The following is a 19121-nucleotide window of genomic DNA, read 5'->3' on the forward strand; positions in this document are numbered from 1 at the left end:
ATGCCACATAACATCCATCTCCATTCGGATTTCTTTACTTAATTGACTTTCTTTCTTTTTCTCTTTTCTGACTGCCTTGTTGTATACGGCGTTCCCAGACCAGGGATTAGATCCAAGGGCAGGTTTTTTGTTTGTTTGTTTGTTTGTTTGTTTGTTTTTGTCTTTTGTCTTTTTGCTATTTCTTTGGGCCACTCCCGCGGCATATGGAGGTTCCCAGGCTAGGGGTCAAATCGGAGCTGTAGCCACTGGCCTACGCCAGAGCACAGCAACTCGGGATCGGAGCCGCGTCTGCAACCTACACCACAGCTCACGGCAACGCCGGATCGTTAACCCACTGAGCAAGGGCAGGGACTGAACCCGCAACCTCATGGTTCCTAGTCGGATTCGTTAACCACTGCGCCACGACGGGAACTCCTGTTTGTTTGTTTTTGTTTTTTGTTTTCATTTTTTGCCTTTCGTCTTTTTAGGGCCGCACCTGCAGCATATGGAGGTTCCCAGGCTAGGGGTCGAATCAGAGCTGTAGCCACTGACCTTTGCCACAGCCACAGCAATGCCAGATCTGAGCCATGTCTGCAACCTATGCTACAGCTCATGACAACGCTGGATCCTTAACCCATTGAGCAAGGCCAAGGATCAAAACCACAACCTCATGGATTTGCTTCTGCTGCGCCACAACAGGAACTCCCAAGGCCCCATTTTGACCTAAGCTGCAGCTTTGGCAATGCTGGCTCCTTAACCCACTGTGCCGGGCCAGAGATGGATCCTGCGTCCCAGGGCTTCCAAGATGCCTACAACCCCATTGCACCACAGCAGGAACTCCCCCCCCCCTTTTATTTATTTATTTTTTTTTGTCTTTGCCTTTTCTAGGGCTGCTCCTGCCAAGTATGGAGGTTCTCAGGCTAGGGGTCCAATCGGAGCTTTTGCTGCTGACCTACACCAGAACCACAGCAATGCCAGATCCGAGCCGTGTCTGTGACCTACCTACACCACAGCTCATGGCAATGCCAGATCCTTAACCCACTGAGCAAGGCCAGGGATCGAACCCGCAACCTCATGGTTCCTAGTCTGGATTCGTTAACCACTGCGCCACGAAGGGAACTCCCAGGAACTCCTTAATTGAATTTCTTTATATAGCTTTTTCCTTCTTCATTGAGTTGGAAGATTGCTGAAATCTTCTGGTGTTCCCGCACCCCCACTCCACCATGCTTTATGTTGTTTGTTTGTTTTTGCTTTTTAAGGCCACACCTTCGGCATATGAAAGTGTCTAGGCTAGGGGTCAAATCGGAACTACAGCTGCCGGCCTACGCCACAGCCACAGCACCACGGGATCCAAGCCACTTCTACAACCTACACCACACTCATCACAACACCGGATCCCCAACCCACTGAGCAAGGCCAGGGATCGAACCGGCATCCTCATGGATTCTAGTTGGGTTCATTAACCACTGAGCCACGGGGGGACCTCCAGCTTTAGGTTTTTAAAACAGTGAATTTGGGGTTTGAAGGTCATGAACTCATTGAAGCAATGAGTTCCCTTTACTTCCTGGGAGCCTTATTTATTTTTATGAACAGCCATGACTTGCCTTCGGATTTGCTATCAGATTTGATCTCTGGTTTGCCTGCTCTGGAATTTGAGAGCCTATTATCAGACACAATACACTTCATTGGGTGACTCCCCAGATGTCTCTAGGAGGCTCAAACTCTGACTTGAAATTTTCTATTACCAGCTGTGACATTTTCCTGATCATCAGCTGCCTTTACTGAGGTATCCCAGCACTCCCCCCGATCCCTGTTGCCTGCCGATCAACCTCTGTATGTCTTCACTGATTCTCCAATTCCCACAATCCTTCCTTCTTCCATCTCTTCTTTTTTTTTTTTTTTTCTGAAAGATGTTGGACATATGCAGATGGTAATTGTCATGCGGGTCATGGTCAAATTTCCTGAATTGATGAACAATCTGCTTTGCTGTCCTCTGCTATTGGTGATGCTTTTGAGCTTACGCGTGTGCCTTTTCAACACTCACCGTGTGTGTGTGTGTGTGTGTGTGTGTGCTTTTTAGGGCCACACCTGTGGCATATGGAGGTTCCCAAGCTGGGGGTCAAATCAGAGCTACAGCTGCCTGTCTACACCACAGTCACAGCAACATGGGATCCGAGTCACGTCTGCAACCCACACCACAGCTTACGGCAACACCAGATCCCTAACCCACTGAGCAAGGCCAGGGATCGAACCTGCGTCCTCATGGATCCTAGTCAGCTTTGTTAACCACTGAGCCATGAAGGGACCTCTAACACTTACCTTTTAAAACATTCACATTGGCACTGTTTGCTCAAAATACCGCTGTCCTCTGTATGTTCTTTGGAATCCCACACAAATTTCTTTTACTTGACTAACATTGCTTTGGGCAAGTGTGGTGGCTGTGTCTTCTGGGGGTCCTGAACGTGCCAGGTCCACCCAGGCTCAGGCCTTGAACTCAGCCTGTTAACTCCAAGATGACCTGTGAGGCATACCGCCCTGGGTAACTGATGGCTCGTGTCACAGGGTGGGAAGGAGCACGTTGCGTGACAAGTAAACTTGTGTACTTCCCTGCCACTTTTTAGGTCGGGTATCTCTTCAGAAAGTTCCTGAGTTGCTTTGTAGGGCTGAGTTTAATCTCTGTCGTTCTCCCTGACAAACGTGATGTGTTTCTCAAGAATACCAATTCCTCGCTGTTTGCGTTTTGCTATGTCAAGCGGACCCCCTAGCTCAGTGCCCTGGTCCTGGCCCAGGAGGCAGGCGGAAAGGGGCGGGGCGGGGTGCGCTCCTAGGGCTCCCCGGACAGCCGCCCCTCGCCACCCACGTGGTACTGGGTCTCCTCGCCATGGTTCCCTCCCTGGCGCCCCCCTTAGAGGACGGACCCACTGCCCTGAGTGCCCTAGTTTATAAATGACCCCGAGGTTCACTGGGGTCCAGAAATGCATGATCACACTTTGTCCAGGTGAAGAGCCCACAGGCTCGAAGGGGAAGGATTAAGGGATATGCCTGCCCCCCTGGGGAAGCTCTTGACCCTGGCCCTGGCCCAGGAGGATGGAGGGCCGGGGAGGGAGGTCCCCATAGGTACAGAGTAATGGGACAAAGTAGGTGATTAAATAGTCCCACTAGAGAATTTTAAGTAGAAAAAAAAGTATGAGAGACCCCTGTAAGTTAATGATCACTTAAGAAAGCAGGCTTGCTTAACAGCAAAACCAAACAGGCTTGCTTAGCAACCAAACCATGCAAGGGAAACAAGAGCCATGCCCCCCACAGTCAAACAATGGTGGAATGAGACCCACCTCCTGCCCAGTGAGGTTAGTCAGTTAATGAGTCCCTAGGACATGCTTCTTTGCACACACTAAGAACAAAAATAAAGGGAACGGTAACATCCTACTGAAACTTGAGATGATTTACCATATTTAGTCTATGTTAGTGCCTTTTTGCTCATTTCCGTTGTGCCACGATGGTCCCCGTGTGACCAAGAAAACTCCCCTGCCTGACACGGAGCAGGATCCGATGATGGGAGTTTGACGTCTACTCAGCAATGAGGAAGAAAGTGGTCTCCCCACCCCACCCCCGCCCTTCTTCCTTTGATTATAAAACTGTAGCCCACTAAGTTCTTGGGGCAGGGCACTCCCTTGCCTGCCCGCTTGTATTCCTCACACGTCCTATCCTTACCTGTCACGGAATTCTTTCTGCCCCAAGACAGAAGAACCTCCCCTTCTCTAAGTCCCGAGGCGCATTCTGCCGGTTTCAGTCCCGCAGGTCTCAGGGATGGCACATCCTGGCAGGAACCCAGAGGTCCAGGAGGCCCTCTTATGTGAGAGGGAAGTTCTCTTGCATTGCAGTGTGTTAAGGATCCGGCATAGTCACTAGCAGCTCGGGTTCTATCTCTGGCCTGGGAATGCTTTCAACATAAAAGATAGCTTATAGCTGCCCAACTACGTCTAGCCGCCCACGAGTGGGTCTTCCTACGGGCACATCAAGCCTAGACTGTACCCTCCAACCTCCTCACCCTCTTTCTGGCAGAAGTGGACCAAACACATTGAATCCATGTAGCAAAATAAAGATTAAGCCAAAGCCAAGCATGGAATTGAGTGCCATTGACTGAGAATTAACTTCAGAGATAATGCATGTCAATAACCTGAAATGTTATGGTTAAAAATTTGACTAAAACTTAAAACTATATCATATGGTGCAGAGAGAGTACCTCAGAAATGTTGGGCCTACATTGTGCCTGCGGTCCTTATCTTGTATATTTGAGGAATGAAACAAATGTTTATTGTGTCACTGATGTCATAACTTTAATTCAAGAAGGAGATTTTTCAGTACAATTTTCTAGAATAAATTTTGTTCTCAGGATTCAGAGCTTTGAATAGAAATTTTTGTTTGTTTGTTTGTTTTAGGGCAGCACCCACAACATATGGAGGTTCCCAGGTGAGGGGTAGAATCGGAGCTGTAGCTGCCAGCCTATGCGACAGCCACAGCAACACCAGATCCAAATCGGGTCTGTGACCTACACCACAGCTCACGGCAATGCCAGATCCTTAACTCACTGAGTGGGGCCAGGGATTGAACCTGCGTCCTCATGGATACTAGTCGGGTCAGTTACCATGGAGCCGCAACGAGCCACAACAGGAACTCCTAGCTAGAATGGAAATTTTTTAAAACCCTTTGTTTTTGCTAAGGAGTAGTTGGGTGGCTATAAACTATCTTTTACTTGTTTAAATTTTAACTTCCTCAAAAAGCCAGAAGAAGGACCAAAAATTAACCAAAGAAAGAACAAGGAAGGAAATGATAAGCATAAAGTATAAATTAATGAGGTAAGAAACAAAAGAGTGGAAATAATAAACACAGCACTGATTCTTGTGGAAAAAAATTAACAAGATCAACAAACCAGTAACTAAACTTAGTAAGAAAAAAGGAAGAAAGCTCAAAAATACAAAATAAGAAAGGGCACAGGGAAATAACCATTGGAACAGAGGAAATTTAAAAATATATGACAACATATATTTGTACAATTTTGTACAATTTTATGCAAATTAATTTTTTAGGGGGAGGTGTTTAGGGCCACTCCTGTGGGACATGGAAGCTCCCAGGCTAGGGGTCGACACAGAGCTGCAGCTGCTGACCTATGCCACAGCTACAGCAACACCAGATCCAAGCTGTGTCTGGGACCTACACCACAGCTCACGGTGATGACGGATCGTTAATCCACTGAGTGAGGCCAGGGATTGAACCCTCGTCCTCATGGATCCCAGTCAGGTTTGTTACTGCTGAGCCACACAGGCACTCGAATTTTATGCAAATAAATTTGAAACCACACTTAAAATGAATAATTTCAGAGGAAAATGCAATTTACCAATTGACCCCTGTGGAGAGAGAAAACATTGAGACCAATCTCCCTAAAATAATAGAGAAATTTATCAAATAAATACACCGTACACGGGGGAATTCTATCAAAACTTTAACCACCAGATAACTCCAATACTACACAAGTTGTTCCAGGGACTAAAAAAAATGAAAGAAGATAGCTAAATCCTTTTGTAAAACAAATATAAAATTAAACTGTAAATCAATTTCCCTTAATAATTAAATCAAATATAGCATTCCTAACCTAATAGCCCCTTAGGGAAATAAATCTTCATGACCAAGTGGGTCAAGAAAAAAAAAAGGCAGAGATAGTTCATATTTGGAAATCTATTTGGAAATTAATTAGTATAATTTACCATATATTCTCCAGGTATGCTGAAAAGGCTTTTTGACAAAATGTAGGTATTCCTGATCAAAACACCAATAAAATTGTAATTGGTTGATATTTTTAACCATGACAGTAATATGCGTTTATACAAATTCTTTTTTTTTTTTTTTTTTCCATTTTAGGGCCTCACCTGTGGCCTATGGACGTTTCTAGGCTAGGGGTCAGTCGGAACTGCTGCTGCCAACCTATGCCACAGCCACAGCAACTTGGGATCCAAACTGCATCTGCGACCTACACTGCAGCTGGAAGCAATGCCAGATCCTTGAGAGTGAGGCCAGGGATTGAACCCGCATCCTCATAGACACTAGTCAGTTCTTAACTTGCTGAGCCACAATGGGAACTCCAATCTCCATTACTATTTAGCATCGTATTAGAATTATTATCCAATGCAATTAGACAAGGGAGCAATTAGAGCATAAAAACTGGAAAAGGAGGAGTTCCTGTTGTGGCGCAGTGGAAACGAACCCCGACTAGTAACCATGAGGTTGCAGGTTAGATCCGCGGCCTTGCTCAGTGGGTTAAGGATCCGGCGTTACTGTGAGCTGTGGTGTAGGTCACAGATGAGGCTCGGATCCTGCTTTGCTGTGGCTGTGGCGTAGGCTGGCGGCTGTAGTTCCAATTAGACCCCTAGCCTGGGAACCTCCATGTGCCACCGGTGAGGCCCTAAAAACAAGCAAAATAAATAAATAAATAAATAAAAATTAAGAAGAAGAAAAAAAAAAAACGGAAAAGGAGAGGTAAAATTATTTCTATATGCATATGACATAGCATATCTGGAAATCTCTAAGTTAAAGCTAACTCAAATGATAAAAGAATTCAACAAACTAGCAATGTTCAAAATTAACATATAAAAACCGATAGCCTTCTCATATAAAAACAATAGCCAGTTAGAAGATAAAATGAATGAGAAAGCCCCACTTACAATGCAACATGGAAAGATAATATATTCAGGAATAAACAAGAAAAGTGCAAATCCCATATGAGGAAAATTTCAAGACAATCTAAAAGACAGAATAGACTTGTCTATTCTGTAATCTCATTCTTGGATAGAAGGACTCAACAGCATAAAAAAATGTTCTAAGTTCATTTAAATGTAAGGTCAGTCAAATAAAAGTATCAACAAGTTTTTTTTTCTAGTGCTAGACAAGTTCATTCTGAAGTTTATGTAGAAAAATAAGCAGGCATGTATATCTAGGAAACACCTAGATATAAAGCAATTAGGGAACACTGGCACTACTAGAAGTTAATTCATTCCCACTGCGCCACAACCGGAACTCCCTGGGTACATGGCTCTTAAAGTGCAGAAGAAGCAGGGGGTATATTTGGATTGGGCACAGGCTGGTGTCAGACACACCTGGTTTGAGTCTGGGTTCTGCCTCTTCCTAGCTGATGGTCTTGGGCAAGTCACTTAATCTATCTGAAAATTCTCTCTTTTTTTTTTTTTTCTTTTTTGGCCACCCCAAGGCGTATGGAAGTTCCTGGGCTACGGGTCGAATCAGATTCACATCTGATGGCCTATGCCCCAGACACAGCCACAGCCACGTGGGATCTGAGCCACATCTAGGACCTACACTGCAGCTCACAGCAACACCGGATCCTTAACTCACTGAGAAGGCCAGGGATTGAATCCGCATCCTCATGGACACTAATCGGATTCTTAACCCACTGAGCCATAACAGTTAACTCCATGGTGTCTTCTACGTGTGGTCCTCTTGCATCTTCTGTAATGTCCTTGTGTTTTTGATAGGGATGTGTGCTGTTACATGTGTTGAATGTATTTCAGCTGATCCACTGCTCCCCAAGGGTATTACTTCATTTCTTCTTACAGGATGGTGAGCGCTTGTTATTTTCAGAGTGCAATGGGAGACCTCAAATGACTAACAGCTCTCCTACGTTAAGAAGCCTACAAGAGCCTCACCAGAGGAACTTGCAATAAGGTTGTTGAGCAAGTTTGCATAGTTATGTAGGGTAAAACAATACTGACAAAATTAAGGTCCAACATTGGCAGGGAGCAGAGGTTGAACGGTCAGTTTCGGATAGTTAAGTTTCGAGTGCCATGAGGAGAATTAAAAACCCAAGATGAATTGCAAAAAGGCTGGTCCTGGGGAGCCTGACTTGGCAGTTTACATACGAGTTCACTATGTGGTCCATGACTTAGTCTTGGACTCTTTAGCGACTTAAAGCTCTCTCGTGCCAAGAGTAAAAATGATAGCTTCTGTTACCTGCTACATCTCAAATGCCTGGTACTTCTACTCCTGTAGTGCGTTTTTCTGACCCTCCTATCAATCTTACGCGCTGTGATTAGTCTGTTTTATAGACAAAGAAAATGACATAGGGAGATGAAACAGCTCATCACACATTGCAAAATTTGGAAGCAAGGGAGCCGTATTTTTCCATGGAGCGACACAGCCTTTTAGCATGACTCAGCTGCTTAAAAAGCTAGTAAACTTTGGTGTGTGTTAATAAAAGTGGCATGTCCAGATCCTGGAACTCCTTGGTGCCTCTGTGCTAGGTTTAGGCCAGCCAGATCCACCTCTGGAAGAGTGTTCATTTCTAGAGATCTCACTATAAAGAAGGATGCTCTTGGGGACAGGTGGGCGGTAGGATAGGGTCTTGACCTATGTCACAAGAAGGTTCAGGGTATTAAGTATGCAGTCATGTGGCTCAGAGGGTTTAACTGAGATGCTTCTTAGTGTAGAAAGAAATTCAGTGGCAATTAGATGGAAGCAGATTTAGATTAGTTCAATTTATAACTGCAACAAGTTGGGATCCTGGAGTTCACTAATGATATGTGGATGATTAAAGCTTCTAAATCCACACAATGAAATACTAGGCAACTCTTTTATTTATTTATTTTGGCCATAGCATGCAGCAGCTTGACGTGGGATCTCGGTTCCCAGAACAGGGACTGAGTCTGGGCTGCTGCAGTGAAAGCAATGAATTCTAATCACCAGACCACCAAGGTACTCCCTAGGCACCTCTTAAAAAAGACGTACAGTTGATCCTTGAACAACATGGGTTTGAACTGTTTTTGCAATAGTAAATACCGCAGTACTACAGGATCTAAGTTGGTCAAATCAGTGGATATGAAAACTTAAGACTCCGAGGAACTGCAGACACAGAAGGTGGACGATTAAATAATGGGTCTTTGATTGCACAGACGGTTGGCACCCCTAACCCCTGTGTTGTTTGAAAGTCAACTATGGTTCTGTTTTTCTTTTTTTTTTTTAGGGCCTCACCATCGGCATATGGAAGTCCCCAGGCTAGGGCTTGAATCGGAGCTACAGCTACTGGCCTACACTACAGCCATGGCAACATGGGATCCAAGCCACATCTGCAACCTACCTCACAGCTCAGGGCAACACCGGATCCCTGACCCACTGAGCAAGGCCAGGGATCGAACCTGTGTCCTCATGGATACTAGTCTGATTCGTTTCTGCTGTTCCACAATGGGAACTCCTTGGGTCTGTATTTAATATTTGAAAATATGTTAAGTGAAAAAGGTTACAACATAGTCTTATTGTTTTATCCCATTAAAAAAAATATATATATATACACACGTGGTTATATTTAAATACACAGGAAATGTTTGTGGCCAATATGTGGTTCTCTTGCAGTGGAATTTCAAATTGATAATTTTTTTAAGTTCTTGTCTTCTAATTTTTCTCTACTTGTGTGGAATGTGTATAAGAAGAGACGAAAGCATATTTATAGTCACCCAGTAGTGCATCAGCTCCTGCTGAAGCAGGAATCCCCCAGCCCTTACCTCAGGCCCTGGGAATGGGGCCAACAGGCAACATTAGGGCTCTTTCAACTCAAAGATGTCAAGTGGAAAGAAGCAGGTTACCAAACACAGTGTGACCCCACTTCCATAAAACACAGGAGTGCCTACGAGGGTCCCCAGTAGCCCCATGTGCCCAGACATTTCCAGAGGGTTCCTCCGCAAGTGAAACAAAACAAAGGAGTTCCCATCATGGCTCAGAGGAAACGAATTTGACCAGCAGCCATGAGGATGCAGGTTCGATGCCTGGCCTCACTAAGTGGGTTAAGGATCTGGTGTTGTTGTGAGCTGTGGTGTAGGCCAGCAGCTACAGCTCCAATTCAGCCCCTAGCCTGGGAATCTCCACATGCTGTAGGGTGCGGCCCTAAAAAGACAAAAAGACAAAAAAAAAAGAAAACAGAGATGAAAAGCCCCAGGCATGTCATCTGGTACCCTTGTTAAGATCATGGGTTTTTTTCAGGCAGATGCCCTCAGAGGGGCGCTTTCCTGTCCAGTGACCTAACACGGAGTGTTTTGACATCAACTGGACAGAATGCTGGTCTTTATGGACTGCGGGCTTGATTGGTCCCTCGGAGAGGCTGAATCCATTTGTCAGATGCTTCAAGCGGGAGGGACAGCTTCTCATCCCATTCACCTTTCTCTCTTGTCCCTTCCGCAATCCCTGCTTGAGATCAGCCACCAACAGGATTAGCAACTTGAATGAGAAAAGGTAGCTCCAGGCATGGGCCTTATGGGACAGTTCATCTCCCCAAGGACAGCAGAATCCAGGGTCCCCTATTTGGTCCTCCCTCCTGGTTGTTCAGGCCGTGAGTTCACTGGAGGGGCACTCGGAGATCCTTAGCAAATAACATTAGAGGTGAATAATTTTAACTGGGGTGGAGGGGAGTCTCCACACTGATTGAAAAAAGAGAATAGGAAGATAAAAGGGGAAAAACGAAAGGAAAAATACAGATGGGTAAAAGACCACCCCTATTTCTCTCCCTTAGAGCTAGCTTTAACAATGGCCAGCCTTCGAACATCACCTTATGCAGGAAGTGGAAGGGGACCAGGACAGGCTCTATTAGCCGTATTAATGATGGCTTCATTTCGTGCACCTGCTATCTAAGTGGGGGAGGGTGGAATCACAGGGGAACTTTTTTTTTTTTTTTAAATTTTATGGCTGCAACCTCGGCACATGAAAGTTCCCAGGCCAGGGATTAAATCTGAGCTGCTGCAATGACCCAAACCGCTGCAGCTGGATTCTTTTTTTTTTTTTTTTCTTTTTTTGCTTTGCCTTTTCTAGGGCCGCTCTCGCGGCATGTGGAGGTTCCCAGGCTAGGGGTCGAATCAGAGCTGTAGCCGCCGGCCTACGCCAGAGACACAGCAACGCAGGATCCGAGCCACGTTTGCGACCCACACCACAGCTCACGGCAACGCCGGATCCTTAACCCACTGAGCAAGGCCAGGGATGGAACCCGCAACCTCATGGTTCCTAGTCAGATTCGTTAACCACTGCGCCACAATGGGAACTCCTAGGGAACCTTAACCACCACAATCTGGGCCTGGTTCAAGGAGAGGAAAAAAGAATTCACACTGAATTTGAGTGCAAAAAATAAATATAAAATTTATTAAAACACCCACAATATTTTAAAGATACCAGGAGTAATACAGTTCACAAACCCAGCTGTTTGTGTAAATTATAATAAAATACAAATCAAAAAGGATACATACTTGCAATTTCTAGGCACCCTAAATTAAATTTGCTGAAACACTGGGGGAGAAGGGAGGGTAAGGAGGGTCGCTCAGGAGGCAAACCGATAAAGTGGGAGGAAAAAATATTAACAAAAAAGTAAAAATTATACAAAATAAAATTATCAGCATAAATTTACTGTACTAAGAATATCTACAGTTTAATAATACACATCCTATTGCCTTGAGACATTGCAAAAATCTACCATTCATCCATCAACCCCAGATAAACTTCATTTCAAGTAGCCACAGTTACAAAGTCAAGACGGAATATTCAAGTATGGTTGTTAAGTTCACCTCCATTGGAAGCCAAGTAACCAAATAGGAATTCAAAGAGAGAAGAAATAAAACACATCAAAAAGCTACAGGGGTTCTAGATTAAGTCTAACGCATGAATATGCCACAATATGACCTGCCCTTGTTTCTTTTTTTAATCAGAATGTGTGAAAAAGAAATTACCTCACTCCTGTTTTTCTCCTCCTTTTTCCCCTCAAAAGAAAAAACAACGTACTGGAACCAAGACAATTTGGATGTTCAGATGAGCCAAATAGTAGTTTTAAATCCTCATGGGAATAATGATGAGTTATCCCTGAATGACAGGTAGTCAAAACGAGAAAAGAGAGCAAAGAGTACCACTACGAAACGCATCCCTGATATCAGAACAGAAGCAAACGAGGAAGTCGGCCAGTTCTCACTGATTCTTGGGCAAAAAGCAACTTCAGACCTTGCATTTCTGTGCTGCAGTCTCTGCTCAGGGAAGAAGCCTATTGCTTTGCTCTTGTGGGCGGCTCTGCGGGAGGAAGGGCTGGGGGCGCCAAGACAGGGGCCTCACACGTGGAAAAAGCTCTCCCCGCACGCGTGGGGGTGGGACCGTACAACCTGTGCTGGGGGTACGCACCTCAAAAGATGTTCGTTTTGGTCCAGGGTATGCTGAAGTTGGCCACGTACTACAGCAGATGCAGCTGGCTGATAAAACTAGGTTTTGAAGGCGTCATTTCGAATGACAGCAACAATGACTGAAAAAAGCTCAATGAGATGGGCATAGGAAATTCACATTTTATTCCAAAGCAAAACTTAAAAAAAAAGGAAACAAAATAAAGTCAACCACAGTCCTTCCTTTAGGCGTTCTGCCATTTTAACTGAAGAATGAAAAAATAAAATGACCCGGATGCTTCAAGGTCAAGCACATCATCAAGAGGATAACCTGTCGCTATCCGACCGTCATGGAATCTACTTTACCAAAGTTGTCACGATGTCCTGTTTTTGAGGTATGTAAAAAAATTACTGTGACAGTGGATGACACAAAATGGAGCTTCCTGTTGAGTTTTTACAACATCAACTTCTGTGGACCCGAGAAGAAAGTTAGAATAGCACCAACTAAAAACAGCCTCAGCGGCACCGAGCAAGCAAAGAACGCTCCTTCCTTTAGTTTGAACGTGAGGGGTTACCAACGAGAGGCAGAAGCAATGCTGGGGCAAAGGCTGCGAGGAGCAAACGAATGAGCCCCCTGCCCACCATGGTCCTGGCCAGTGCTGGGGGAGGAAGGAGGGCCATCTGGTCCACCTCGGCCGGCAGAGCACCTCTGGGATTTTCAGAGACTTCTACTTGGCACCCTGGACAGGGGGGTGGGGGGAATGTGTGTTGACTATGAGAACGCCTGCCACATTCGGAGTACCTGACTCCCCTTCCTCAAAAACAAAACAAAACAAACCAAACAAAAAGGCCTTCACGCTTCCTTTCTCATTAGGCCTGAGCGGCCAGATGTCAAGCCAGAGCGCCTCCCACCTGCAGGCCAGACAGGCCTACCCACCCCACCCCCACGATAACAGGGGGCTGGCTGCCTCCGAGTCTTGCCTTTCTGTCTGGCCAGGAAAAGAAGAATAAAACAAAACAGAAAAACTGCCCAGAGCAGGTTCTAGCACGTAAACAGAGGTCTAAGGAGACAGCACCAAAAAGGGGGGGAGGGGGGAGGGGAAGCCAAGAGAGACTGGAGCCCACCTTATTTTTGGTTGGTTGTGGTTTCAGAACCTTGATAGCACCTCAGCAGGACAGGATCAGGGACAGTCACATTAAAACACCATAGCACCATTTTATTTAGACTATTTCAATTCATAAAAATGCTTCCCAGTCCATAAAACACACTTCAGTAACAAAAGGAAAGAGAGGTTGGTTGAGGCACGTCGGGGCTATCGTTTCAATTCTGCGCAGCACTACCCTGGTGTGAGATCTGGCGGTGTTTTACTTCCTGAAGCCTGGCGGGCACCTCTCAATGGAATCAGGTTACCGTCGGCTCGCCGCCCATCACCATCCTCGCACACCCACTGCTGTGTGGTACAAAGCAGCCGGGACCGGCTACTTCTTTCCCTGCCTTAGCACTCTCTAAGTCCCTTGCTCTGCAAACTACTGTTTCCAAAAGAGGCTGGTGGAAGGACCAAGAGGGGGTGGGTAGGACCTTTCCCTGCATGCCTGTCATCTCAGGGAGAAGGCAAAGCAGTCCCCACGAAGCCGGAGTGTGGGAAACCCAGGCCCTGCCAAAAAACACACCAAACGATGACAAAAACAAAAACACCTCAAAATCCATGAAACACACCTTGGTCAAGATTTCTGATGGTTAGATAACGGTTTCTTGAGCTAGCACCAGTTATTAGGCGAGAACCTGCCGAAAAGCGATTTTGATTTGAAAAACCTCTCAGCACAAAACTTCACAAGTACTTTCCTTGCACGCAAAAGGCAGGGACGACAGAACAAAACGAAAGAAGAACCAAATGTCTGCGCTGCATGTGGATGGCGGCCGTGGACAGGGCGCGCTGGGGAGATGACGCTAAGACTCCATCACTTCCGCTGCTCTACTATCATTCTTACAACTTGGTCATGCCGTTCGTTAGGTTCTTTAGTTGCAATGGCTTTATTTTTCTTCTCATGATAAAAATGTCTGTTAATCATCTTTAGGACTTAAAAAATGATAGTGCCAGTAAAAAATAAAAATTTGATTTTTCTCTTTAAGAAACCTTCAGCAGCAAGGGGTGGGGGGATAAAGAGCTGTGCATAGTTATTTTTTAAACATACGTCTAAAGCATGCTAATTTAATGACTGAGATTTGAGGTAGGTTATACATGTAGTGTGTACAAATCAGCATGGGCTTGAGCATGGCAACAGCACCACCCAATTTCTGCAACACCGTTCGGAAGGGCACGGGAACGTCCAATGGAGACTGCCTCTTGACTCACTTCTCAGCAGCCTATTTGCTAATCTAGAAATTTAGGAACCACAGGCTGTGTGGGCTGGGGTGGGGGACAGACATCACATGCTTTTAGCTTGTATGGGTTTCTCCTTTCATCTAATGGCTTTGCTACCAAAGGGTGATGAGGGGGAAGAGTCTAACACACACCAGGGAGATTCATACATGCCACGTATCAGAAGCACCTGGGTTACACTCGGGACCTTCCAAACCGACAGCCAACCTGGGGCTCTCCCGGGTCACACAGACGGTCACATTTGCCAAACGTTTTGTAAAATATTGTATTTCTTGCTTAAGATAATTTAAAATGAAGTTTTCAAGGCACCCCCGCATCTACCTAAGCACGGAGTCAAATGAGACCTGCATAAAAGTACTGATGCGATAAGCAAAATAGCATTTAAAGGACCCAACTTTTCCTCAAAACTAGAAAATCAGCATGCTCATCAAAGACTCTGCTTCCTTTAGCTTGTCAAACTGAAGGTCAGAGGTTTTCCTATAAATCTGAGTTCTGAATAATTCAAAATCCTGATAAGCTCTTGGGTATTTATTTCAAAAGCAATAATATTTCATTTTTGTCCTGTAAAATAAATGCAACTTTACAGAATATGGTAAAAGTGAAGGATAGACAAAGCACGTTAAATAGTCAGCTACTATTTACAATTTCTCCCACAATTACATGTTAAAACATACTTTTTATTTTTCAAGTTGCTGTTTAAATCTAGGCAAAAGTGCTTAAAAATTTTTCACTATTTACAGTTAAAACCAGACCACATAAATGCTCAGGACATCTCACAGCGACTCTGCGCCAGTGCTTCTGGAACAGCTACAGTAAACACCCAGCGGGTCGGTTCTCAGCTCTTAAACAAGGCACCTGGAAGCTCAGGAACTTGCCTTTAGCATCGTCATTTGATTGTTAAACTCATTTTATGAAGACCCACCTCTGAATAAAACTGCTCAATAAATATCTGATGTTTATCTCAGGGCTTGGCTGTCATTCCCCGTGTGGCCACATGCCCCTCTGCATCCTTACGAAGCCTCCCGGTCACCACACACTCATCCACCTGGGTAGCGTGCTATAACTTCTGCTAAAACCACCGGAAAAACAAACACTCCAAGAAGTCTGACTTGCTGTCGACGCACGTTGCTTCCACCTGTCAGGCCCCAACCTCTCTCAACAACGTCGGAAAAAGTAAGCACCACATTCTCATTCCGAAGAACTGAACGAATGAATGCACCAGAATTTTAGAAACAGGCGGGTTCAGGGTGGGTGGAGAGGGGAGGAAGGAAAGGAGAAAATGACCGAATAGAGAAATGGCACCAAGTAGGGAGGAACAAAATCATAGCTACCTGCTGAAAATGCTTGACTCTTGCATCTTAAAACTGTGAAGTGTCGGCCCACTCCCCAAATGCTGGCGCGGAGGGGGTGGGCTCAGGGGTGAGGCATGCACCATTGTCCAATGTGAACTCCAGGGAAGAGGAGATGTGTTACTGCTGTTGCACCGCTGTGCGGAGCTCCTGTGGGGCGCGGCTGCCCGCACCAAGGAGGTCCCAGCACAACACTACAGCACCAGGCCCTGCGCAGCGCAGCGCTGCACACAGCACCACAGGCTTTTCACAGCTTGGGTTCGACTTCTTGTTTTTAAAGATACAGTAGCCCTTTTCGGTATCAGCATAGACTTTGGGGCATTAAAAAAACAAAAACAAAAACAAAAAACTGCCAGTAAGACAAATTCCTTCAGCCAGTACTCATTGGCTGGTCAGCTTGGTGGAAAAGGCTCCTGAGAACCTCTCGATTCCAGCTCCGTCCCGAGGTGCTGCTGAGGGGACCACGATACCACGTGACTTGAGAGATAACGGACAGAGAGGATTCAGTGTGGAGACTAGCAAGCTTGAAGCTGTCTACTTCCAACCTGGTTGGGGTGGGGGGCGGAATCTACGCCCGCATCTCAGGTGCCTGGCCTGGGGTGCACCTGCCCCATCCCCGGCTCCAACGCTGGGGACTGGAAAAGGGTCCCCAGATGTTTTTCTACAGATTCTTCCATCCTACCGGAGAGGACAGAAGCTGTCCTGAGGGCTCCCCCACCCGCCGGAGGGAAGGCATGTCTATCAGGAGGGATGCAGTGGGTGGCTACAACCTGCACTTGGCTCATGAGGGGCAGATGGCTAGAGAACCTCGTCAGCTCCCAAGGAGGCCAGGCTCACCAGGCCCAGCGCAACTGGGCAGGAATGAGTGCTTCTGGCCTTTCCTGCCGATCCTTTACCATTACAATTGTCACTTTTAAAAAATCCAATAAATACACATTTTAAATGGAATTTAAAACTACTCCTTTGTGAAAGGACACTATAAACTTTCTTTCCATTATTGTGATATACAAGGATAGAGTTTTAAAAACAAGAGAAAATAAAAGCCCCCCAAACAAGGGGGGAAAAAAGCCAACGTGGAGATATAAATATTAAGATCACGAAAAAATCACCCGACAGCCGTAGTTTCTTCTTCAAAGTGCTGGGGAAGTGGGGGAAAGGAGGGGCGGGTCAGTTTTGAGGTTTGGACCATAAATACATATATATGCGTATCTATATATGTATATATAGATAAAAAGACTTCTGCACCCCCAACCCGCCCCCAGGTGTGAGGGCAAAAGCACCACAGAGGCAGCTCGGGCCGGGCCCGACGCTGAGGTACGCTGGCTCCCTGGCACCCTGGCTCCTAGATCCAGCGGCTGTAGGGGCCGGTGACCTTCGTGTAGGCATAGGAGGACACGGTGACCGCCGAGTCTGTGGGCATGGCCAGCGCCTGCCGGGTGGGGACGAGCCCCTTCTTCTCCTTATGCTGGGGCTCGGTGACCATGGCACCCCCCCACTTGCGCTTCTTCCCGTAGAGCTTGGCCTCCTGCTGGCCCAGGCCCAGCCGGGCGGCCTCCTCCTGCCGCGCCCGCGCCCTCTCCGCCAGCTGCTTCATCTTGGCCTCCCAGAGGGCCAGCCCGTGATTGGGCTGGTTGAGGTTCTTGTGCTGGTAGAAGACCAGCGAGATGCGGGTGGGGTGGCAGCGGTTGGGCTTCTTGAGGGGCGTGGTGGCGTGCAGCTCCCGCCGGGCACACTCGATGAGGATGGAACCGTGAGCGGGCGCCACGGCCACGCCACCAATGTTCTCGTCCAGGAAGTTGTGTTCGCTGTCGGACCACAGCTCTTCCTCCTCCTCGGCAGCGCCGCCACTGCCACCGCCCTTCTCCTCCTTCACCGTCCCCTGGCTCGAGGGCTCCTCGGCTGTCCCCTCCTCCAGGCTGAAGGGATCCCACAGCTTCTCCTCAGACTTCAGGGCCCCAAACAGCTTGTCACTGGGGCCCAGGGGCATGCCGAAGGACTGCCAGGCTTTGTCCAGCTGGCTCGCCCCTGGGGTTGGAATCCTTCCCCCCTCCCCTTTCAGAGGGCTCCACAGCTTGTCTTGGAATCCGGGACCACCCTTCAGGGCCGAGGTGAGATCGCCCGCCCCTACCCCCCATGACTTCTCAGTCAGGCTGGGCCCAGACAAGGCCGTGGGGGTGTTTCCAAACTTGCAGGGGCTCCACGGTTTGCTTCGTAGCCGTCCTCCAGGCTGGGGGGCTGGCTGCTGTCCCTCGCTGGGGAACAGGCCCCACTGATGTTGGCCATCCGCGAAGCGGGAAGGGGTCAGGCAGGCAGCCCCCAAGGAACCAAGCTTATCAGGGACAAGGGCCGGGCTCTCTGCAGGAGGGAACACACCCCAGCTGCCACCCACACTGGTAGTCCTCTTGGGGGACATGCTTGGGCCTCCTGAGTACTGTCCCCATAGGTGATTGGGTCCCCCGTTCTGAGAGGCCTCAGGCAGAGGCGTTTTGCCCATCTTGCCAGGCTCTCTGGATACAGATTCGACATGGACCAGTGGATCCACTGGCTCTTGCTTGATGGATCTGTTGTAGCAATTGGAGCTCTGTGCAAAGGGAGAGGGGTCCCTGGACACTGGGTGAATCTGGGGGGCCTTGGGAAGCAGATACTCCTTGGGGCCTGGATAAGCAGGCTGCTGGTGGTGAGGACTGGGGTGGTGGGTGTCTGTGGGAACAGCCTGGCCGGGCAGCTCGGCAAACTCAGCACCACCGTAGGCTGGGCTCAGGCTGTTGTGCAGAGCGTGGAGGTCTGGCTTCTTCTCAAAACTGCTGCTGCTGCCACTGTGCCCCCAGGCGCTAGGACCCAGGAACTGAGAGGGGAAGACGGGGTTACTGGATGGAAAGCTGTAGTAGCTGAACGACGGAAGAGCGTACTTGGAGTGGAAGCCGTTGACGGAAGCCAGGCCAGGCTGTGCATAGTAGGAGTGGTAGGAGTACACGCTGTTCACGCTGTAGGGGTCGGAGGGCCGGCAGTTGCCCAGCACCGAGTAGCTCTCCACCACCGCGTTGCCACTGTATTTGAAGGAGCTAAAGTGGTTCTGCGGCTCCACCTTGAGGGAGGGCTTCAGGTTCTGCTGGGACAATCCAGCCTTCAGAGACAGGCCTGCAAACGGGAGGCAGATGGAGAAGGAGCACAGGGAACCAGAGGGAAGGCCCCTCAGGAGGACTGCGATGAAGTTCCCCGAAGGTTTCCTCTGCAGG

At 47.5% G+C, this 19121-nt stretch overlaps 1 protein-coding gene and 1 pseudogene across 3 annotated transcripts in view; both read right to left on the bottom strand.

Annotated features, from left to right (window-relative positions):
* Positions 1-1125: 1125 nt before the first annotated feature.
* LOC125128455 (formin-binding protein 1-like) lies at positions 1126-13590 on the bottom strand (annotated as a pseudogene).
* Positions 13258-19121, bottom strand: part of TET3 (tet methylcytosine dioxygenase 3) — a 99598-nt gene continuing 93734 nt past the window's right edge. For all 3 annotated transcript variants that reach the window (XM_047781748.1, XM_047781749.1, XM_047781750.1), the window contains one exon: positions 13258-19023. In XM_047781748.1, the coding sequence (XP_047637704.1) occupies positions 17228-19023 (1796 nt within the window). In that variant the 3' untranslated portion in view covers positions 13258-17227. The remainder of the gene's footprint in view (positions 19024-19121) is intronic.

The sequence above is a fragment of the Phacochoerus africanus genome, chromosome 5, assembly GCF_016906955.1.
Source record: "Phacochoerus africanus isolate WHEZ1 chromosome 5, ROS_Pafr_v1, whole genome shotgun sequence".
NCBI lineage: Eukaryota > Metazoa > Chordata > Mammalia > Artiodactyla > Suidae > Phacochoerus > Phacochoerus africanus.